General features: G+C 38.0%; 2 protein-coding genes across 5 annotated transcripts in view; one reads left to right on the top strand and one right to left on the bottom strand.

Moving 5' to 3' along the window:
* Window positions 1-205: 205 nt before the first annotated feature.
* Window positions 206-7,187, top strand: lim2.2 (lens intrinsic membrane protein 2.2). 2 transcript variants are annotated; one of them, XM_058400315.1, is made up of 5 exons: window positions 206-415; window positions 2,410-2,621; window positions 3,214-3,354; window positions 4,646-4,780; window positions 5,122-7,187. In XM_058400315.1, the coding sequence occupies exons 2-5, from the start codon at window positions 2,444-2,446 to the stop codon at window positions 5,193-5,195; spliced, it is 528 nt and encodes a 175-aa protein (XP_058256298.1). In that variant the 5' UTR covers window positions 206-415; window positions 2,410-2,443; the 3' UTR covers window positions 5,196-7,187. The 2 variants fall into 2 exon arrangements, with proteins under 2 accessions (XP_058256298.1, XP_058256297.1); XM_058400314.1 differs by having other exon boundaries at window positions 207-415; window positions 2,385-2,621.
* A 156-nt stretch (window positions 7,188-7,343) lies between these two features.
* The window catches only part of si:zfos-943e10.1 (GRAM domain-containing protein 2B), a 17,366-nt gene continuing 173 nt past the window's right edge, over window positions 7,344-24,536 (bottom strand). The window contains exons 1-12 of one of the 3 annotated variants that reach the window (XM_058400311.1): window positions 24,467-24,536; window positions 13,795-13,947; window positions 13,574-13,628; window positions 12,870-12,942; window positions 12,415-12,518; window positions 11,582-11,680; window positions 11,161-11,301; window positions 10,965-11,061; window positions 10,677-10,757; window positions 10,479-10,578; window positions 9,928-10,035; window positions 7,344-9,704 (exon numbers count right to left, since the gene is read on the bottom strand). The exon at window positions 24,467-24,536 is cut by the window's right edge and continues 173 nt beyond it. In XM_058400311.1, coding sequence (XP_058256294.1) covers window positions 9,689-9,704; window positions 9,928-10,035; window positions 10,479-10,578; window positions 10,677-10,757; window positions 10,965-11,061; window positions 11,161-11,301; window positions 11,582-11,680; window positions 12,415-12,518; window positions 12,870-12,942; window positions 13,574-13,628; window positions 13,795-13,947; window positions 24,467-24,536 — 1,097 coding nt within the window. In that variant the 3' untranslated portion in view covers window positions 7,344-9,688. Of the gene's footprint in view, window positions 9,705-9,927; window positions 10,036-10,478; window positions 10,579-10,676; window positions 10,758-10,964; window positions 11,062-11,160; window positions 11,302-11,581; window positions 11,681-12,414; window positions 12,519-12,869; window positions 12,943-13,573; window positions 13,629-13,794; window positions 13,948-14,512; window positions 16,734-18,210; window positions 20,376-24,466 lie in introns of those variants that run through there. The other 2 variants (XM_058400312.1, XM_058400313.1) reach the window with 2 other exon arrangements.

The raw sequence follows: 24,536 nt of genomic DNA on the forward strand, positions 1-24,536 counted from the left end.
AGAGCAAGCTTTTCCAAAACTTTGCATATGTTTGAGTGTTCCAGTTTGTATTCTTGATCTTGAATCCATGTGGTTGCTGCTGGGTTTTTCCTCATCCAAACATGATTTGAAGGAGTGTGTGTGAAATGGTTGTCAGATAAAGACACGGCACGTCAGTAGGAGGCAGAAGACTGGCGTGATTGTGCACGAGGTGCTGAATGACTGAGCGAGCGAGAGAGAGGGGGATTATCTCACTTCTCACATGTTCCTCTCGATCATTCCCTCCTTTGTGGCTGAAACAATGACGGCTGAGTGTCGAAGGCTTAAAAGTGCGAGGACGGGACGTGATCACAAATGCAGAAGTGCTGGGACACACAACACTCCATCAAAAAGAGTTAGATATCAGTACAGGAAAGAAGTGGACACTACAGACACAGTGAGTACTGACTTTATCCTGTGGCAGTAATGATGCTGATTAGGAAATAAAACATCAGGGTATGCTGTTACAGGAAAATAATAAATGACCAGGTGATGACATGAAGTCCAATGTGAGGTACCCTGAAGTTGATTATTTTCCTGTAATGGAAATGTTTTAATGTAATGTAATGTAATGTTTTACTCCTCATACAATACAGCAAAACTGCCAATGATTTCTAATGTATTAACAATGCATGAAAGATGCGACGTGCTTTTTGTCCATTTATAATTACATTTAATGTTATGGAACTTCCATAAAAAAAATTATAGCAACTAATCAGCCTCTCTTTATTTATATTAATATGACGAAACGACACTGCTTGTCATTTTATTGTGAAAGCAGTCCATGCAAAGTCATATCAGCTTTCTCGAAAATCAGTTTATAACTTCTGACCAATCAGAATCAAGGATTTAACAGGATTGTGGTATAATGTGTCTAACGTTTCTTCAGTTTTAGTATGAAAGAAAAATTGATTTCTAGGTCCATTTGTCTTTTGGAAAATGTATGTATGATATTAATATTCTATACCTTTAAAATGAGAAAAACACTTATGGGAACGTTAATTTATTTTTTTATTTTATTTTATTTTATTTTATTTTATTTTATTTTATTTTATTTTATGTAAATAAAATCACAAATCTTGATGCAATCTGCCCTTAATGTATGGGCTTTGTACCAGCTTGAAGCTGGTGTACAGTGACACTAAGCAGCCACACACACATGTTGAGGAAGAAATAGTTGTATCTCTTTTTAACTCTTTAACTTTTTTTAATTTCATTTCTTAAATTTCTATGCAAGACTCTACAAGACTGTGTGTGTCAGAAATTGAGGCACTGAACAGCTTAAGTTGTGAGTGAAATTAAGAGCAGATCTGTAGCAGTGTTTGCCATAATGTCGTAAAAGTGGCTGTCATTCAAGCACAAAGGCCCGATTTATCCCCTTTGCACTTGTATCCATTTGCGTTGACTTTCTCTGAACTTCTACATGAATAGTCCTGTTATTTTACAGAAGAATGCTGAATTGTAATATTCAGCACCCTGGCTGTGACGCACACGCCACTATTTACAGGGGGTGTGTGTGTATGTGTGCGAGTGAGCAAGTCCAGGGGTATTCAGGTATTAAAATGTGCTGAGATCACATTCACTGGCTCTTTCTGTGTATAAAAGAGATCGAATGCTCTAGCTGATCGGATTAAATGCTGAATGAACAGCTCGGGTTGGCTGCACTGCAGGTCACAGGTTTATATTACTAAAGTGATATTGTTTCTATAGTAGTAGTTCATTCACAGGGACTTGTATAGAAACAGAGCTAGAACATTTTTGGAAGGAGTCTCCAGTGTCAGAGGTGATGCTAAAAAAAAAAGAAAAAAAGGTTTTGGACATGTGAAGATCTTCAGGACAGAGGAGTTTGCAATGTTTTTGTATCATTAACTTGCATTAACTAAGAGAGAGAAAAAGAGGGAAGTGAGGGAATGACTGTTTATAGCTGCTATAAGAGAAGTGATAACTAATTTGTTTTGTAAAATCCACAATATATCAACAACACAGGTTGTGGAGTTGGTACAGTTAGAGCTAAACTCTGTGTTGTTTTTAAACATGTATCCTGTCAGTGTCACTGATGTACTCAAAATTAACCATATATGTAATACACATATTTTATAATATATGGATATGGATCAGAGGCGGAACAGTATGACTATTAATAATAGTATGTAATGAAATATATGTGTTGTGCAAAAAATCTGGGTCAAATAATGGAGAAAAGTCTAGAAAAGTCCTAACTCTAGTTCTATGTGTTGTCTACTTAACTGGATAAACTGGAACACAGACATTAATAAGTGGCTCCATATGAAAATAAGAATATTGTAATATAGCCTGTGAAGAAATCACTATGTTTTACAATGTGTTGTTTTACTCTCAACCTGCAGGAGGATTGTGTGTGTTTCTCCTCAGTGTGTGTTAGGACTCTGTCCTGTGCTCAGCCTCCATGCTCTACACACTAGCAGGAGGAGGCACGCTGAGTGGCGCCGCTGCCTTCGTGCTCCTCATCGTTTCCACGGCCACTGACTACTGGATGCAGTATCGCTACTCGGGAAACTTTGCCAATCAGGGCCTGTGGAGGTTCTGCATCAATAACAAGTGTCATGCTCACACGCTCACTGTGGGTAAGCCACAAGATCTCATCAAGAACTCTTAAAGCTTAGCTAGAATCAAGGTTTTACAGTTTTCCAATCAGGATTTCTCGATGAGAAGTGCACTGAATGGAACTGTCACATTAAGCACTTTATTGCTTGCTATTGCTGTATTGTTCTATTTATCTGTGTTTACCCTAGAAAAATTTAATAGTCTTTAGTCTTTCATCCAATTATATAGTAACTTTAAAGCACGCCTTTCTCTCATATTGCTCAAGATGAGGAATTCAATTAAAAGTGAATTAACTAATCCCTATAGAAGAAACAGACTTCTGGGAATATCAGCTATGAACACAAATAGAAAAGACAAAATCAGGATCAGACATCAAAGAAAATAAATCAGCAGTAATGTGAATAAAAAAAAGATGGGGGAGAAATGGAGAGAAAATACTTCAATAACATGAAAATAAATACTCTTATAAAATACACATTATAGAACCATTTCCATTTCAAGCCACTTGGTGCTTTACATATCTCAGTGAGTACTAGTAAAAAAAGATTATTGAATCTTTTGGTGAAGCAGTGTATAAGATGACCTGTGAAATATGTTTGTTTTGCTCCACAGCTTTCTGGGATGCCACACGGGCCTTCATGCTGCTGTCTGTGTTGAGCTGCTTCGCCGGTGTGGTGCTGGGCCTCAGTGCCTTCTCCAACAGAACCAAAAACTCGAGGGTGAGAACCGCAGGAATCGCTCTGCTGCTGTCTGGTGGGATATCTCACACACACACACACACAATCCTACAGTGACGTATATATCTCCATTTTCTTGTGTAGTGATCATGCACATATAATACCTGTGCCCTGTAAACACTGTCACACACACACACACACACAAACACACACACATGACAAATGTGTCATTTCAGCATGTACATGGTAATGTGTTTTAGCAGATTTTAGTTTGCTGCTATCTTAAGTATAACAAATCTTTGACAAGAAAACTTCATTGTTTTCAAATCCTGCTATTTTACAGTCCATGCTCCCCTTGCTCTCCTTAATTTAGAAAAATGTTAACTGCCATCTGTATCATGCTCATTTCTAAGACTTTGTTTCAAAGTCAAAGAAGCTTTATTGTCACTTCAACCATATATAGCTGATGCAGTACACAGTGAAGTGAAACAACGTTCCTCCTAGACCAGAGGTGCTACACATAACAAAGACAAAGTACAGTGACGCAGACAAACATAGAGCTAAACATAGAGATAAAACTAAACTATACTTAAGGTGCAAGAAAAACTAGACATACGACAGAAGTGCAGACAAACAACAGACGAGACAACAGACAAGACAAGACAGTGCAGACAAACAACATGTAGACCGACTCTGTGCAAAAGAGTAGTGTTGACAGTGAGTGGAAATATTAAAGTGACACATGTAAACAGGATCAATATAAAGTGTAAAGTGTAATGTAAAGTGACATATGCGTGTAAACAGGACTTTTTTTTTTTGTATGTGTGTGTGTGTTTGTATATAAATATATAATTTTTTTTAAAATGACAGGGTCTGTGCCTGCTCCACTAAACCGGTTGCGCTCGCTGCATTTTATGAAACCAAAAATATATGTAGGCCAAAAATAATGCCCGCAGTTTACCTCGGTTTACTATGCTATAATTAGACAACGTTTTTTTTTGTTTTTAAATAAAAGTAACAAGAGATTTTATACTTTAGTAAAGTGCAGATACTAGAAAAAGATATTTAAGTACAGTAAGGAATTACATTTACTTTGTTACTGCCCACCACTGCTTTTGTGCTAGGTGACTGTCACTTCAGGAAATGTAAAGTTTCAGCTTTAGTCCTGACTGTTACCAAGTGTTAAACACCTCTCCCTTCCTTTAATATCACTATTATCAGAGATGCTGTTAAAGAAAATCAAACGACACCATCTGACCAATCAGAAGCCAGAACTCAACAGCCTTACAGTATAAAATGCATAACCCATTTTCCTTTTTCTTCTTCTTCTTGTCCTTGCTGGTTTTAATCCCAGTTTTATGTTGTAGGTTTCTTTGCTCTCTTAGCTTTGGCAATCTACACTGGCATGACTGTGAGCTTCTTTGGCAAGCGCTACATTCAGTGGAGGTTCTCATGGTCCTACATTCTTGGCTGGTTTGGCACCATTCTGGTTATAACAGCTGGTAAATCTTTCTCTCTCTCTCTCTCTCTCTCTCTCTCTCTCTCTCTAACACACAAACAGTTATTACCTTAAAAGGCCTAGTTTCTGTTGATGGCCACCAGTTGCTCTTGGGCAAAATCTTCCACTCATCTGGTCAATTACATTTACATTTTTAAATAGTGTAAATATATAAAATTATGAAGATAGACATGGCTTCACTATGTGTGTAAAATCAGGAAAAATTTGAATCTACATTAAATTCAGGACTATATTTTAGTTCTGTCTGTATATTAAGCAGCGTATGTGAACATGATTATAAAAGGTGTGCTCTTGTCCACACTCATCTTCTCATATTCATCTCAGGCATCCTCCAAATTTATGGCTATCAGAGGAGCACTGCTGAACCAGCACCTCAAAATCCTACAGACTCCTCCTGAATTTCCCCTGAGCTGTAACCTTTAGGTGGAGTTTCAACTATTGTAAGATGACATCAGAATCTGGACTCTTTAAAACATTCATACTCTTGCAATAGCAACATATGATCTGGCTGAAATAAAGTATTTTTTGCACTATTTGGATGTTATGCTTTGGATGTTAAGTCAGTGTGTGTGTGTGTGTGTTTTGATGGCACATGTGCTCTTAACACAGTCCAGCAGAGGGCAGCAGTAAAGCATCAGGTCATGTACACCGATCAGGCATAGCATTATGACCACCTGCCTAATATTGCGTTTGTCCCGCAAACAGGCTGCCAAAGCAGCCCTGACCCATCGAGGCATGGGCTCCACTAGATCCCAGAAGTTTTGCTGTGGTATCTGGCACCAAGATGTTAGCAGCAGATCCTTTAAGTCCTGTAAGTTGTGAGGACCTTCAACTTGTCCTCATCTCCACACTCTGGCTGAAACGCACAGATCTGAGCTGAATATTTCTCATTTGAGATAACTAGCTGCTCAGACGTGGAAATTGTTTAGCTTTCACAGTAATGCTGTAATGAAAGTAAAAGACTAAAGTCAGCTGTTAAATGTTTGCATATAGATGATTGACAGCTCTGTGCCTATAATGAGATGATAACTGTTAGTTATAGGCGTTTGAGAAATGAGTGCCGTAAATTAAAAGTGTCACTTGGAAAACAAAAATGGATTACCAAGAAGAGACTCTTAAGCTGGTTAAACACAGCAGTGACTCAGAGTGAAGGGGTTTTGCATGCAATGGAGTTTTACTTATAGTTTAGACTTGTATTTTTCAATCCTGGTCATGGTGTACTAGTTTTATATATATACAGCATACACTTTACCCGTTTATATTAAAGTTTAATGTGAAACAGAGCTGCCAAATTCAGCCCTTGGACAGATGTTACCTGTCCCATTGCTTGTAATATTGATATCTGGTGTGCAGGCCAACACACTGCCATTTTTGGTTTCACTTGACGATGGCAGCACTGTATTAACAGCGCTCTAGCTAAATTGTAAGAGCAGTTTTTCCCTGGCTGCACCTGCAAATTAATGGGCTGAAGGATATTTAGTTAGTTAGTAGGATACAGTGGATAAAGTTAACATTGAGAATTGGGATTGTGGTTTCAAAAACAATAGTAGGCGTAGGAAATGTATGCTTCGTGTAGTTCAGTGACTGCTGCAGTAACTATGGACTTTAATATTAATATCATGAGACATTATGGAACAAATCATGAGCAATTTAAAAATATATTGGGGATGAGAGGACAGAGAAAGAGCTGGAGGCGATCCTGACAAAAGCAATTTTTCATCAGAGTAAATGAGGCACAGAACATTAGAGTTAATGAGTGCCACTGATTCCTACCACTAAGCATAGAAGAGCTTTCATGACTTCTTGAACTAAAGTGAATTTTAATGAGGATTAAGGATGATTAATGTTAGTTTGTCTAATTGGTCGTTGCCCTTAAATAAAGTAGACCACAAAGTTTTTATATATAAAAACAATTAATATATATTTTGCATAATTCCGAAATAATATTTCAATGATGAGCCCTTGCGATTTTTTTCATGTGGTCTAATCTGGAAAAGTTCTGGACACCCTTCAGTTCTCCTCACTCCTGAATAAGACAGAAATCGCAGCTCATCTTGTAACAGAGAACACAGAACAGTCCTCATGATGTCGGAAAATCTCTGAAAACTTACGAAGCACTGACACTTTAGTCTCTTTTCATAAATACTAAACTTCTTATATCACCATATCAATTTTTGTTAACGAACAGATTTATTTTTTAAAAAGTTGTTTGTTATTAGTCTTGCCCATCCTACAAGTCTCTGTTAGTCAGCTATTACTATAGAAACTATAATGTATAAGAATGAGTGTATCAATATAAACACATCATTTCAATTAAAGCCAGAATACTGTCAGAGCTGCTGTTAGAAATATTTAATCAACCTGATTTGAGCTGTAGTATAATTAATAATAGCAAGCGCAGTCCTGTGATTTGAACTTCAGCACACATTTGAACCGAAGATAAATGACCAGACGTATGTGGCAGCAAGTCATTTTACATGATAACACACCCAATAAAACTTTCCGTAATCGCCCTTACTCATTTGACAAACACAAATGACACCACGTGCACTTTTCCCCCCCATCATTTGATTTATTCAAATGTCAAAGCCGGTCTCACAGAGATCACTTTGCCTTACAGAAAAATGCAATAAATAGATCAGCGGGGACTCGTTTAAAGACAAATCAATACAAAATAATATTTACACATCATTCAATAGTGCAAACAGAAATGACACACTTGTTGAATTCCTGCATTGTTGTTATTGAAAGGGAATTACAAAAGCTCAGAGTGAGTCAAGTCCAACACTTCTAGTCTCTAATTAGTCTCTGTGCAAAACTTCTTTCCTCTTTACTCGATAAAGATATAATGGTCCATCAAATCAGGAAATCAAACAAATCAGAGACTGAAATACCCCAGTGGGATGATCAACATGCACCATTATTGGGGTATAGATAGATTTTTTAAATATATATTTAAAAAAAAACAAACAAACAAAGCAAAAAAAACAACAAAACAAAACAAAACAACAGACTGTCCTGGTAGTACACATGTTGTAATTAGTACTGAACACAACTGGATTTAGCATTGTGCTAATCTGAGATAACAGAGCAGCAGAAGAGTTGAGGAGGAAATCCCAGAGCTGACTTCATCATGTGCTTTCCCTGCTGTAACTTAAATTATTAGCTAGTTCTTTATGAGCTGGGCTGACAAAACACAACTGTGCATTAATAGGGATTGAAAGGAACAGGGCGCTGAGTGGGAGAAGCCCTGAGTAAAAGACTCTTTAGCACCAGAGAAGCTGGCGTTGTACTCTTTCAACTACACGCACCACACGTGTGCAGGAGGTCTGTCCTGTGCGTGTGCATTTCCACAGGATACAAGACTTTACATTAAGCAGTGCAGTGAGATGTGACATGAGTATTATACGCCAGTCTAAACGTGACACCATAACAACCGTATCTGTGTGATAATATTGTTCTGGTTGGTGTGAAATCGCTGACATTTTACAGATCAACTGTAAAATGGAAACGTTTCGAGCAAGAGATATTTGGGCTGAAATCTGTAATGGATAGAGATTTTCACCCCACCTGAAACACAAAAATGCACCAGAGTGTCCACATGTCCTCAAACAGTCTCAATTAGTCAGATACAAATCCAAGTTTTACATTTTAATTCTCAGATTTAAGGCTATTCCTAATCAGGCACATCGACTACGTTTGTTTTTTTTGTTTTTTTTTACAAGAATCTGAAAATATTTGATACTGGATAATACCAGTGTTACTTGTACCAGAAGGTTGTGTTAAATCAAAGAGTGTTAGCTTCCTCAATTGTTTTCGTTCTTGCTGCTTAAAACTTTTCCTTATGTGCCAGATGTTTTCACATTTTCTATATAATAGTCATCTGAAATATTCAAAGTAGAATTTACAATGTTTGAACTGAAACTGTATACCTGTGGTCACCCCGGTATGCAGTAAAGCACAACGTATGTGTAAGTAAAATGAAGCATAATGCCGAATAATACTCCAGACCCAGGGGTGAAGATAGCAGACTTCCTCATTCTACAGTCTTTTGACTTCGTACATGCCACACACATTAAAGTGCACTGGTTCACTTTTAGTTTCTTATTTTACAGTCATATGTACACTCAAACTAACCATGCATATATTGGACCGTCTCAAAGGTTTGCCAGTTCTTGAAATATGACTCAAGTATGTCGATCTTTTTTTGCCACTTTTGCTCCTTTCAGACACGTCACAGTCTTTATGTCTGCTGAATCTGAAGAAATGTCTTGGGCTGCACAGTGCCTCTGAATCTTTTGAACAGTTCATCTGATTAGAAACGGGCGTCGACCACGTTGCCGACCAAAGTACAAAAGCGACAAATAAAAGAGGCTAAAAATACCTGATCAGGAGATTATTTTGTGCATAGAAGATGCATACATCCAAAAAAAAAAGATTGGCCACCAAGCAATGATCATTCATGAATTTCTGAATCATGCCAAAGTGAGGTGTAATACTGCAACCTGGTGATTCGAAAAAGAGAGAAAAATCATCTTCACGAGAGGAGCCTGATCAGAAAGAATGAAAGATGCAATCATCAACCAAGCTGAGATTAAAGGTGGAAAGGCGTAACCAGGTTATGCTAGCAGACACCCTTTTCTTTGGAAACTGCCGCGCCCCCTCCCACTCAGAACCTTCTTTAGTTCATTGGGAGGAAATGCGTCACAAGACTCCTGGCACGATGCCTCACAGAGCGCTTTGGTTTTCTTCTTGCTGAGAGTGAATAATGCTCACAGCACTTTGGCTCTACTGGGGTCTGAGAAATGCTGAAATATGGAGTGACATTGTTGAAATTGTCATTCCTCCTCAGGGTCATCAGATAAACACTTCTCTCCTTTCTCTGGCATAATTATGTGTCCTTGTACCTGCAGGCATGAGTGAGAGAGGAATTTCGTTAGAAAATTGTTGCTTTCGATTATCTGTCTCATTCTACAGGGTACAGGACACACCTGATGCTAGGCTGAACAGACGGTCAGTGTTTTTAAAATTGAACCAAAATAGTTCTAATGAGTCCATATAAGATTAGTTTGGAGAAAACAGAATGGATATTTTCACTGCAAGAGAGAACAGGGTCTGAATGTTTCATACCCGCTGTGTAGAGTGAATTCAGGCAAGGCTCCCAGAGTAGTCAGCTGCTCCTCCAGAGCCACAATGCGCAGGCCGATATACCCAGAGGACAGCACGAGCAGCACCACCCTACACACAAAGAGGAGTGTGTTATACCATTGCATCACATACAACTGCAATCTTGATGAACCCAAAAGTCATTTTTAAACATGCAAATTACACCTTGCAAATTAAAGTTCACTAGGCATGAAGCGCGGTCCTGAAAAACGGCATACCAGGTAAGCACCATTCTGCTTAAAGGGAACGTTCTGCTTCTTTGAAATTCACACACCATTTCCAGCACTACCAAAAATATCTGCTCATGCCATCTCAACAGATAAACAACAAAGATTATCGTGGGCATTTTTTATCAGTAATTTAGAATAATTTTCAATATTTACAGAGGCTAAAGCAGTTGTGTGTGTATGCTGACAAATGACAAATCAATAGTTTTGATTTCTGACCCATATCCACACACACACACTCCCATTTTATAGGCTGCTATTACTTTTGGTACACTGTGTGTAACTTACAGCATTAAGTAGATGAGCAGCAGTGTGTTGAGGCTGGTGGCTTCTCTCTGGATGAGCAGTGATCTAGCTCCGTCAGTCACACTCCACATCCACGAGCTTCCTACTCACACACACACAAAAACCCTTTACATGAATATCCAGTCCAATAATCATCCATATGATATGTATGAATATGTGTGTAATGTATATGTGCTTTACCCATGTGCTCCTCAGCCTGACTCTCATCTTCTTCACTGTGAGGACTTCTTCGTGTTGGAGGACTTCCATTTGAGATTGAGGCTAAGAGCAAACAAACACTTGATTTAAAATCTGTACATTGCACATTTTCTTTGATTTCTATTCTGTTAAGAGGATTTCTTCATGTGGACAGTAACTAGACATGGACACATGGGGTGGGCGATATAACAAAAATATCACATCATGATTCTCAAAGGAATATATGATTTATGATTATATAACGTATGTATAGTGTGTCTTGTCTCCTACCTGTGTGAAGTTTAGTAGGAGGAGGTTGCAGTAAAAGTCCAGAGTCTGTTCCATCAAGCTCCTCGTAGGCGTCAGTCAGGCTCGACTGACTCGAGTTCTGCAAGAGCACACATACTCTTAGCCACAACTACACAAAGAGGAACCAAAGCAAATGTAGAGTGTGTGTGTGTGTGTATGTGAAAGTTGATCTACTCACCACCAGTTTGCCCTGATCAAAGCTGTTCTCGGCGGACGAGAAAAGAGGGCTGCTGTTGGTGCTGCCATCCTCCAGATGTGAGCAAACAGAGCGCAGCAGCCTGTAGCAGCCTTCACGGTTCCGCAGAGACACAAACAAATACTGCAACACACATAGGAAAAAGAAAGCATGGCTCATCAATAAAATCGTCATACTACTCTGAAGTTAATGTTACATGAATCTATTTTATATTTAGAAAGAAAAAAAGTCAATTAAATATGTCCTCCACATGGATGTCAGAACAAAAGCACTTTTTTGCATCATTATGAAAATGAGATTATAAAATTATGCACTTTTTAAGCAAAATTAACCTCAACCATTATGAGATGAGATCAAATACTTTAAGCAAGCCCTGAATAATGTACAAAAGTTTGAGGCTGACCTTCTCTCCCAGGTTGCTGCGGATAGACAGAGCGTTTGGCACCAGCAGCGCTGTATTCTGCTTCTTCAGGACCGTGATATTAGACACAGGGATCACCACCTGTTACACACACACACTTAAAATGAATACAGCATAGCTGATCCCATAGTTTCTCCTTTACAAATGAAATGCATAATGCAGAACTTTTAAATACACAGTACTGCTAATGTTTTCGCAATAGTTATAACACCATTAAAAATCTAATTATATTATATAGCTATGTGTCAAATATTTAGTTCTAGCTTGCTTTCGGTTCTTAAAAACCTGTTTTAGCTGGCTTGGATTACAGTAAAACAGAAAAGAAAGTTATTTGAGTGAAAGTTTCAGTATGCAATAATAGCACAATAGAACAATCGCAAGCAAGTTTCACTGTTACTAAATAAAAGCTTCAAAATGCTTCTTTGTGCAATAAACATAAAGCTGAGTACAAATGGCTGCATTCATTATGATTTCTGGGTTGGGAAATAAAAGAAAATATGTTTATTGGCAGAAAAGAAAAGGACCTGAATTGCTTGTTTCTCTAGACTGCTACAAAGCACTAAAACTGGAGACTCCTTCCATAAATAAGTGTCCTAACAGAAATTTTCACCATATCAACCATATAGGATGAAATGTATTCATGTTTATCATGAACCCAAGTAAATATACATGAAATATTTTACTCTTTCTTATTAGAAACTAACAGCACATAACCTGAAAGGCCTAGCTTCATGCAAGCAGGGTTAAGTGAGCAGCTGTGTTAGATGCATAAATGTTATAATATAGCTGATTTTGACTGTTCAGATCTATATTACCTTGGTAGCCTTGAGAAGCACGGAGGAGTGAAAGCATACGTTGTTTTCTGTGATATAGAGACGGCCATGGTATGGTACCTCCCTCTGCAGTGCACAGATGTAGGCTGTAGAAAAAAAAACCCCACATACACACACTTAGAAAAGCCTTACACAGCAATCCTGGAAATGTGACGTCACTCCATTTTACAGGCTTCCCATCCGCAGCTGCGTTTGCTTCATCTATCCCTTTCAGCTTCAAAGCCTCAGACAATTAAGCTAAAGGTCATTACCACCTCGGCAAACAAAACCGAGAATACGAGAAGCACTATGCCCGCTTCTGCCATTACTTATCTTAACAATACGCAAACGAACGTACATAGGAAAGTCAACATTGCATGACGGCCCAGATATATGATCACAATATGATATAGCTGAAGGTAAATATTGCATTATATGTGACTTGCACGATTCCTCACCGTGTAATAAGTCTTCACTCTCAGGGATATCTGGGAAGAGTTTGTGGAATGTTTTGTTGTGCTTCATGAAGCTCTGTGAGGAAGGGTCAGAAAGAAGATTTTCTAAGTTACTTAGTTTATAGCATTACTTCTCTTAAGTATAAAAAATAAACGCATGTATACTTTCAGTCCATATTCATTTCAGGAAACGTACAATTTTAATTTTGTCTAGCTGCTTCCTATTTCTGAACTTTCCACAGATAACATACAGTATTTCCAAGCTGTTCTGAAAGTAAATTAAATGGGATTAAACCTGTTTAATTCAATAAACCAGTCAAACAGGAACAAAAACAAGCAGAACTTAATAATAAAGGTAACAACTTTGATAATGTGGGGTTGGAATTATACTTTATACTCTGCTATGCTTTGTAAATGTAACCTTATACCACTAAACTCAAATCACAAACCCCCTGGCTGTGCTTCATGGACCCCTGGATGTCCTTGGGCCCCACATTGAGAAACACTGGTATCTCATTAAAGCATTAACCCACTGCACTATTGATGGGATCAACTATTACATAAGATAACTCATGCAAAACTACTAATACTACATTCCTTATACATTCTGAATTTGATCAAATATAGTGATATATAAATATCCATGATGATTTCATTTAGACTGTAGCGTTTATCAAGCAGCTGGACAATAAGGGAAATACACATACACTTCTTGAGTTCATGCTGTCGTTCCTTTCCAAAGGTCCTGCGACTGTCTGAGACCTGAGAGAAAGGACAAAAAATGTCTAAGAAGAAGCACAGCCATAAAAACACAAATACCACTAATGCTTTGGTATTATTTGCCTCTGGATTATGTGCATAATGTAGAAGAGTCTCAGAAGAAAAACAGGGATTAAAGAAAGTCTTTTGACAGTAAAAGGTACTTTACCTGGGCAGGACCGGCCTGCTCTGGCTTTTGTGCTGCTGCTCCATCTCGAGCTGAGCTTCCTCTAGGCTGTAGGCTTTCTTTTGCTCAAGCTTCTTTTTCACCATCTTTTCCTTCTTGGCTCTCATGGGGAGAGTCCCGCTCTCCACTGGGTAGCTGCACAAGATTTAATAATGAAGGTTAAGAATGTATAATATGACAGTGTATGTAATAAAGGCTGTGCAAATCATCTGACAGCTTTACAACGTTGCAGTAGATTAGTCTGGAGCTTGTGTTTGTTGACCTCATCACTGATCCGTTTTTAATTGTTTTCTTCTTTGACCATTGCTCCTAATATGATGAGATCCTAAAGATGAGATGTCTATGCCAGCTTAGTGGCTGTAATCAAGGCTATTCCACCAGACATAATATCAAACCTTATAAATTGTACAAAGAAGCCATCAGATTAACAATGAGAACAAGGCCATGAGACATTTATAATATCCAAAAAGTTCCTTTTTCCCACTTAACGTGTGAGCAAGTGTGACAAAAAAACTGACAACATACAGATAAACCATTTCTGACACATTAGCACCACGTTTTTTTATTACATGTACAATTCCAGGAATCTTATCTGTAATTTACAGTCTTGCTTATTGCATTCCATCATGTTATTAGACACATCCTTATCACTAATCAAAATGTAAAATATTAGAAAAAACTGATATCTAATCTTGTTTACCTGTACTCATGTTGTCTTCTGGATAATCTCAAACTCAGAGATCTATGCATAGCACCGTAATCCTTTCAAGTAGCAACCCAGTACGAGTAGTTTCAAGTCATTCCTTTGATAATCACACTCATTTGATACAATCCATAAAAAACAAATCAAAAGCTCGAAATGTCTATTACAAAAATACAAAACTAAACACTGTCTATTGTCACAGCAACACAGAGTGCACAGTGTAAACCAGCTCCTCTTAGTGAATACAAATTCTCAAAAGAGGTGGGTCCTAGCTTAAAAGGTGTGACACACCATCGCGTGATGTAATGAAACACCTCCAACACTCCACACAATGCAGCATACGCAAGCATGCAGGTACAGACCTGTCCAGACCACATAAGAACCCAACCCTAATGTTTCCTATTTCCTTCTATTTCATATTGAAACTTATGTCTCTGATGCCCTAACAAGAAAGAAATCTTAACTGTAGAGAGCTTGGAAATGAAAGTGCACAGATTGTGAGAATGTGCTTATTTTTCTGGGTGGAGCAGCAATAATGACAGACTTGATCTTTCCTTAAGCCATCTGGGGAGGAAAATTAGTAAGAGACTCGGCACAGGGAGTAGGAATCAGCGCTGACTTCCTGTGTATGCTCTTGTTTTTGTGGAAGCCCTCCGTTCTGTGGTGGATGAACGTGTACAAACTTCCTACATGATTTCCCCTTCATATCCAGTTACATGCAGCACAAGTAGAGATCATCAGTGCCTAATTATAATGCGTTTCCTTAAAACACCAGGTCTGGTTTCCTTGAAGCATAACTTAAATAGAACATCATGCATAGTGGGAAGGAAGTTGTAGAGACAGACTCGCCCTCGACGAAAAAACTTAACCCGTTTAATCCCAATTATCTCTAGCTCTGTGAGTACATGAATTCTGGCAAAGTCTAGAAGGACTAAAGTGTGTCCAACTTCAAACCAGTCTCAGTCATACAGATCAGATTTTTAGCTAAAAATTGTTCTGCAGGTTATAATCGATTACATTGCCTAATCAATATTTTAAATACATGCTAATTAGCATTTAAACAGCTAAATATTTATTGACAATGAACTATGTATTACTAAAGTGACTGTTCGTGTTTATCTTCTATGAAGATAAATGTAGCAATACAATTTTAGAATAAAAAACATCCATTTTAAAACCTTTAAAAGATTATATTATACAAGCTATGGCACTTGTCTCTGTATTATAATGTTTTACTTTGTTCCTTTTACATCTTTTTACTTAGCTGAAGGAACTGATTTGTCACATGGCTTTCAACATAAAACCAACCCAATATAAACCTAATGAAATCCAAGCATCTGGCCAGTGGGAGTTAAATTCTAGGAACCAGAAACCAGAATGCCATGTCTCTCATATACAGTGTGTGTGTGTGTGTGTATGGTTGCGTTCTTCCTCTTTAAAGTGTCTGTGAAGCCCAAGCTCTGATTATAGCTCTGATGTCACTGATATCTCTTCCTACACAGTTGTTTGATAATCCTTAAAAGGTCCCCAACTGTCTGCTTTTTCCATCTAGGGAGAACTATGAAGCAGCATATGTATGCGTTTGTACCAGCTCCTGTGACAAGCAAAAAAAAAAAAAGGAGGCATCAAGCTCAAGTGTGGCCTTGGTAGGATGATACTCCCCACAGCTATGCAAACTACAGGTGCTTTAACATAAGTCTGTTTAAATGGAAAACAGTGTGTTCTCCCCCTCATTGCAATCACACTCAACTGCAACTTGTCCGAGTTTGTATGTGCGAGGCGGTCTCAGTCTCAGTCTGCATTGCAGTGATTTTTAAAAGAACAGTATAAATTTTTCTCCGATTCAGACTCCGATTAAAACAGGAACCCAATTCAAGTGTATTGGCAGTGAGCCTTCGTTTAACCCACAGGCCATTTATGGAGCATGAGGAATCAGATTACTTCATGTCTATAGGTGTGTTTCATATCCGCACAGGATCAGGCCATAGCTGTTTACTTTTGAACGATTACTGGAAGGAGGTGCCTCGTGCACAGAAGAAATGCAGCATACATAGAGTACATTTCTGGAACGGCTATGATGTCCAAGCAAAACATGATAGTGCTGGGCTGTTCAGAATGCCTCGGCCTTACCACTGCCAAGAGATTGGATGGCGAGTTGTCAGGTTATCATTTTGGCATTGGCCAGGCTGCAAAGTGAGTATTTGGCTTTGGATTATTTCCTGTGCACGTGAAAGCACAGCTTGCTCATTAAGTGCCAGGTGTTGACAGTGCTCACTCGAATATGCTGATTTTAAAGCTTCAGCACTCCAGATGTAGAATCTGGGACAGGGTGCATGACCACAATGTCCTAAACAGAATATGACAAGTCAAGTAATGTTTAACATGTCCATGTATTCCCATCTCAAGCCACTGCTATCGGTACTTGGCAAGATTTTAAAAAGAACATTTACAGGAAACTAGGTCACTGTGGCTTAAGATCAAGTCTGTAAGCTGGGTAGCCTAGCCACATTCACAATGAAATGCTAACCGCAACAACATGAGAGACTATGAGAGACTGTATATGTGCCAACTCTGAGCAGAAACCATACAGTTCACAGGAAGAAAAGTTTACATCAGAATAAAATTCGATTGAAGGCAAGCAGAAGTGTGCAGTTTACGTGTCAAGGACAAATTGAACTTGATGTGGTAATGTTATATAAACTAATATAGTGAGCCAGTGCCATAAAATGACTCAACCCCAGGACTAAACTAAGGCATATGTCTGAGAAAGTTAAACAGGAAACAGATGAACTTGTGAATCTACTGTCACATCCTGTTCTTATATAGTAAGTGATATATGTATTGTGAAAAATACTTAGATAAGAACCATAAATAAGAACCATATGTCCAATGAAATGATGTTGCATTAAGAAACCCTGTTTAGCTATACTTTACTAAAGCACACGATACTTACAATATTCATCATTTTTAACTGGATTTTCATTAATTAAAAAAACAAAAAACAATGAAAATGAGAAAAAGATCCTATCTGTCTTACAATAAGCATTTTCTACTTCAGCGATATAACAGTCAGCCATTTTGCTGCCTAATCAAATGTGGCTCACTTATCAGATTTCTGATGCACAAAACATCTTTTAAGGGCATGCGCAGAAACAGCCAGATGATGACTGATAATTCATTTTTTCCATCTTCCTAAGTAAGCAGCCAAATGAAAGACCAGTATATCCAGCTATATCAAGATTGCTAGAGCTGATGTGTTCTGCTCTGTCGCAAACTAGGAAGTGTTTCTTTTCCATCTGATTAAGTAAGTCCTCGAACTTTTGTCTTCTTTCCAAGGTATGGTTCACTTGATGCTATGAATCTTTACAATAATTCTAAAAAAAAGCACAGGACATACAGAAGCGAAGGTATGCAAAAGAATACAAGCCAATAAAACATTTAAATCCCTTTGTACAAATGTTTGACGGACGTTACATCCTTTTTTACAGACGCTGAATCTCTAACTTCCTTAATGACGCACAATAGAAATCACTGGAACACAGAACCTTTATTTTTGTTAAACTACCCGGAGAAGAATTTCCAACACCAATTCACCCTGTGAAATTTTCTAAGCCTACCAGCTGTTCCTCTACAATTCCCCAGAACCATTCAACAACTACCGACGCTGTGAAAACCTAAAACAGTGCTGTTCCTACCTCACTATTTCCTCTTCTTCCAAAGCATCAGTTCTTTCCAAAAGGCTTGGTCGCTTCTCACGCTCCATGATCAACAAAGGTTGCGAGTCCTTCCTAGTTTAGTCTGAAGAAGAAACCTTGACCTGTTAACTTATAGCCAAACGCTGAGACGCAACGTTGGGTCTAAAGGTCTCTTTTTTACAGCCACTTCTCTTGCACAAATAGAGCTGTAGCTTTCCAATGAGAGGAAGAGAGAGAGTGGAATTTTTACCCATAAGGCACTACTTCCAACTGTGCAGTTTCCTTGGTAACAAGGGGGCTGCGCTGGGATCGGTGGGTGGTGGAAAACGACGCAGTGTCCTTCCGCTTTCTCATTTAAATTCCATCAAAGACAAAGCAGTGGAATGAAAGGTGCACATCGCCGGAGCAGAGAGAGACAATGGAGAGCCTCACAGAAGGGCCTGGACTGTCTTTTGTTGTGGGTTGGACAAAGTCACAAAGTCTGTAGCAGTCTCAAAATAAAGCAATGAGAAACAGAGAGCAAGGCTCGGGCTTATTCTGTAACAGCATGGCTGTCTGGATTGAAGATCTGAAAATAATCAGTCCTGAGTGAACTGTATATTACAGAGAGCTGCATATGTAGATGAGATCATGTTTAGCCTGTAGCATTGCAGTGTCTGGAGTTCAGGTATTGATTTATGTAGTGCTATACAATAAATCTAAAATTGTGATCTTAATTTGTTTTTCAGTGGAATTCAGTTCAAAAACAGTGTTGATTCTTCAGCATCTGCACTCGGGCAACAGCGCAGCAAGTCTACACAAAGTGGTGTTTTGGTGGCCACGGTCAGGGTATATCTGCAGCATACTCCAGGAACCCCAGGGAGTTCGGAATACATGTTAGATGGGACAATAGTCCATCGCAGGGCAGCATGTCTACACATTCATTGCATGTTTTGGGGAGGTGGGAGGAAACTGGAGAATCTAGAGATGGACATGGGGAACATTTTGCACAGCCAAGAACGCAAGCACAGCATTGAACTGGGGACCCTGGAGATATGAGGAGGCAGCTCTATGCAACACATCACCATAATGCCCAAGATCTAAGTTGACTTAAAACAAATGATTAATGTTAAATATTGAGAATAAACCATGACTAAATTCATGATATGAATAAATGGGGTGGGTAGTTGATGGCTATATCGCTCTCAAAACTCTGTGATGAAGTATGCAGAGCGTATGTTTATCAAAACTGATGACTATGCATTGCTCTTGGCAGAGGAACAGAAACATCAAGTAATTATTTAACCAGCCGTCTATCATAAATACCCGATAGGAAAATGGAGCGACCAAGCAAAATTTAAATACAGACATTATTCTTTTCCAAATTGGTTATAGAATCATGATCAGTTCTAGGCTAAAATAAAGATGATTAATAACTAATTGTGTAGCCCTAGTAGCATCCTATATCCGATGTATGTGGGTTGTTTCTCTCATCCTGTTCATTCTAAATAGCTGTTCAGCAGACTTCACACTTACCTCACCTCTTACATCAAACAAGGTGTTAAGATCCTTGTTACAGACTGTCTCCTCAGAATGGTGTCACTCTGGACACTCTGTTGTGACCCAGTGGATTTACACCACTTGGGATGTTGATTGTGGAAAATTAGGCTACAGATTATCTAAATCATGCTGCTGAGATAAACAGCATAATAAATCCAGCATAATCCGGTACAAGCCAAACCAGCCTACACCATTCCCAGTTTAGAGCCTGCAAGATACAGATGATTAAGTCAGTCCAGGATGCAAATGACCTTTTCCTGTGTTTTTCTAATGATGTTCCACAATACACTCAGGTGTTACGCAACCTGGGCATTTCCTTCCTTATAACATATATTACTGAATATTGCAAGGCCTGAAATGAGCAGCAGGAAATCAGGAATAATATACTGAGTACTGATTGTGATTGAAGGTAGCAACAGAAGTAGAACAGAATTGATCAGTCTGGATTATAAAGTTTACTGATGAAAGGTCCGAGATGTAGAGCAGCAAGATCTGTAGCTGTGCTAGGACAGTTTACTGAAATCCATATAAAACAACATAACCACGTTTTAATATATTGAAATTGTTAAATAAATAGAAAACTTAAACCTAAGAGACATATTTGAGCAATGCTTGTTTGTACTTTTTTGATTTTTTTTTTTTTTTTTATAAAATGTACATACTCTATTAAGACATTTCATTATTGAGATGCCTGACGAAGTAGAATCATTTTCAATAAAATATTAACTACATCTTATTGTATTATGTTGTAGGCTTGCTATTTTAACAACATTTTACAGTGTGTAGTATCAAAAAGAGTGAAAAGTGCGCCTGAAATTGAGGCCATGTGCAGAAGAATGACCTTCTTCTCTCACTGCAGCTCAGCCACGAGTCAGAGAGTAAATGGCGCTGTGCTGGGCTGTGCTTTAACCCAGTGCAGTGGTCAGATCGCACTGAACGCCAATCGCTGAGATGCTACACAACAATGGGCTGCTTGTGAACATCAGCGTTGGAGTCGTGTGGCTCGATTCATCACGCTGACTTCCTCTGACTGACTTTCCACACAGAGGATGCTTTTCTTCCTACTGGTTAACACAGCAGGCAGAGTGCTGAGTGGAATTCCCACCTGAGACTCACATGATTCTGAAATAAATCAGCTGATGAGAAATCAGGGTGGGGCAGAATAGTGAAATTCATGGCATGATAGCCATACATGCTAACACTAACAAGCATCTGAACGAACATTCAAATTTTTTTTTGGTCATACTGAAGATCAATGACACTAGTTGTGTTAATGGTCAAGGATTTGCTTGAATAAACTGCTAGATTTATTTATTAGCTCCAGACCCACCCTTATAATTATACCCTAATAATTATTATTACCGTCATCTACACCTGTAACAATGCCTCTGATAAATATTTTCGATTTCCTGATACAAGACTAACCAGTATACCAAAGCGTTAATGCAAAAGAAAAGAGGAAATGGGAGTCTGGTGTGCGATTTTGTATTTCTCAGAATCGACAAACACAAAGAAGGGGAGTGAGAAAAACGAAAGTGTGACAGACAATCTTCTCAAATGACTCGCGTGGAATTTACTGTGGGTTAAAAAAGCAAGCAAACTGTCATGAACTTTTGCTTGACTTGTTTCGTCTCAACACCCTGGAGAGAAATCATTAACGTGTCTCCGAGAGGTAAAGGCAAGGCGTATCCACATGCGGCCCTTTAAAGTCACACACTTTTTTAGGTCTGTAATTTTGGTGGGTAGCGGTATGTAATTATGGCTGACTTTTCCCCCCTGCTCTAGGCTGCAAGCAGACATGACCCTACTACACGTGACCTGCATGATATATGATATACAGGTTTGCTAATAAACTGCCTGCAACACAGTAGCTAACTTAACACTAAAAATAAATGCGGAAACAAGGTATTAAACATTTCTTTACAAATGTAAAACATTTGAACATTTTGTAGATAGTAGAAACTTGATCAAATCTACTTCAAATTGTTATTTTATAAAAATAAAAAACCAGTTACATCGTGACATAATTTAACACAATATTGTCATATTGCCTAGATCTGCCTGCAAGAAAACCAGGGTTAAGATTTGATCTTTCGCTGTACCTACTTACGGCTGTACAATGTCAACGACACACACCCAGCCCATGGAAAACACCCACCGGGGACTATGGAAAGCATAAGCTATCAGCACAAGCTAGCACATCGTCAGCTGCTTTTCCGAGTACTGGAGATTGGATTGTGACTTCTTTTGGAAAAGGCATTAGCTCAGACAGGCAGTGAAGAACTCAACACTTGGCACGACACCTGTAACTGACCTACACATGGCCGGTAAAAATAGAATGACAAACACCAAACAAATGCCCTACAGGCCAAATAAAGCAATCACATGAATGCGTACCTGTTACACAAAACGCTCACTGAGCAGTAAACCACTTCCAATCTAGAGACTGAGATTACTGAGACTGCAGCAAATATCCCCACAAATACAGTTAAGATACAGTTAAGAATTCTATGTAGATTGAGAAATAATAACAAAAAAAAAAAAAGAAGCTGGAACTATTCCCATCTGATGCTATGAAATCCCTGAGTCAGGTCTGGTGAAACTGGTTACCATCAGTAATCACATAATTAGTTGAAAGAATCAACTGGTGTGATTAAAGTGTCATGTGATTTCAGCAAGAATACAGTAAAGCGCGATTGGCACTAAAAGATTTTTGTCTCAGTTTCTGAGCTCTGTAGTCTTGCTCGGACAGTCTGAGAAATCTTTGTTTCAAATCTCAAAATGTGAGTGCAGCTGTAAGGCTTATTCATAAATCACAATGGATGAGCTACAAATATGATGGTGGCAATGGTAAAACATGAAGGACACATGCTATTGCAAAATATAAAAATATCCCCAGTTGAGCAATGACTGATGATGTAAGCAAAACGTAGTCATTTTCTTTAACAGCAAATATATTGCAAGAGGATAATATGGCATGTAGAAGATATTTTTGGCCTGAATTTTATTAGGATCTTTTATCGCGTGACATTTGTAATCGAACAGCGAAAAAACAGCTGAAGGCTGCAGAGTTTGTTAGCGAACACACCTAAACAAACAGTAACATGAAGACTAATGAGCAGACCAAGTTCTGGGGGAAAAAAGGGTCTTAAAAATGTAAATGTCTCAAATGTCCTTTTGTTAAATTAATTATGCAAAGCCTGATACAATCAGACTAAAGGCAACAATTTGAAGTCTTTTTGAAGACAATTTAGTCACACTTCTTGAATAGGCAACCATTTGCACGAGTACAGCAATCTCAAATCACAACAAACAACTGGCTTCAATTTGAACCCGACACCTTTAATGGTCAGGAATTAACACCTTTAGGGGGGATATCAGGTTACTCAGCACTAAACACAACATCTCCCAATCTGATATCTGATACACACACAGCACTGGGAAAGGCCTGAATGTTCACTTGTGGATTAATGGTACCTATGTGGCGACGATATGATCGTCTTTTGTGAATGTAGCACTTTCCAGTGCTTAAAATAAACACCAGGAAGCATTAAACATGTAATATAAAACAAGCTGAAAACAAGCCAAGCAAATGTAGTGGCCTCAAAGCCCCAAGGTGAGAAGATTACACTGAAGGCCATACAGCCAGGACACAAACTCACCAACCCTCAATATGTTTGGGTGTGTGTGCATAAATAAATAAATAAATATTATATATATATATATATATATATATATATATATATATATATACACGGATATAAAACATCTACACACCCTGTTAAAATCTCAGGCCTTTGTGATGTTAAAAACAAAGGAAACCTAGATAAATCATGACAAAATATCCAACCTCTATGAGAAATTGAAGCGTATAAAAATAAAGTGAAAAACAATCAGAAAGTTTTTTAGGAAAAAAAATAACAAAAAACTGGCATTTGTGAAAATTAACAAGAAATAAAGATCAGCTGTTTCTTTAGGAAGCCATGGACCACAAAGAGCTTAAAGAGCATGGATGGCATACAGGATCTCACTTGTATATATATATATATATATTCTATATTTACATTTTGTATACATTTAGCTTTGGGTTTATGTTTTGAAGTTGGTCATATTGTTCTGCTCTGTAATAGTCTTCACTGCATCCCTCACCCCGTCAGCTGATCCGCCCATGACAGGTTAAAGAGAGGGTGGATTATAACGTTTACAAACAAAACATCAGTATTCTGATCGTCAACTTTTACTCTTCAAATATGTACAAATATATATTAAAATACTGAAGAAAGTGTTTAAAAGTATAAAATGCATCGGCTCTAATAATGTAAATGTAAACTAGTAATTACCATGTAATAAAATAACGGATGTGAGAAATGGATTGAAAAGATAATGCAAGTTAGTGAATAATAATAATAATTAACGTTTAAATAAAGTCTTGTCATCTAAAACACATAGAATTAAAAGTGATTCATGAAATAGAGTAATAATGGTGATAATATATAGTATATATACAAAATATCAAATGTTATTAATAACTAATTAACGCACTAAAGATAATCAATAACACATTTATAGACAATTTTCGTGGGACATAAGAGCGATTTAACATATAATAATAATAATAATAATAATAATAATAAACATTTCAGTGTTTTATGATGATTAGTTCTGAATGCCGGTGCTAGCTTCGCAAACTAGCGGCTTAGCTAGCTAACGGACTCACCTTTCCTTCATCAAATGCTTGATTCCGAAGATAGCTTTTTCGTCGATTTTTCTTAAAAACGTCTTCAGTC

Source organism: Hemibagrus wyckioides, linkage group LG10 (assembly GCF_019097595.1).
Source record: "Hemibagrus wyckioides isolate EC202008001 linkage group LG10, SWU_Hwy_1.0, whole genome shotgun sequence".
In the NCBI taxonomy this organism is placed as follows: domain Eukaryota; kingdom Metazoa; phylum Chordata; class Actinopteri; order Siluriformes; family Bagridae; genus Hemibagrus; species Hemibagrus wyckioides.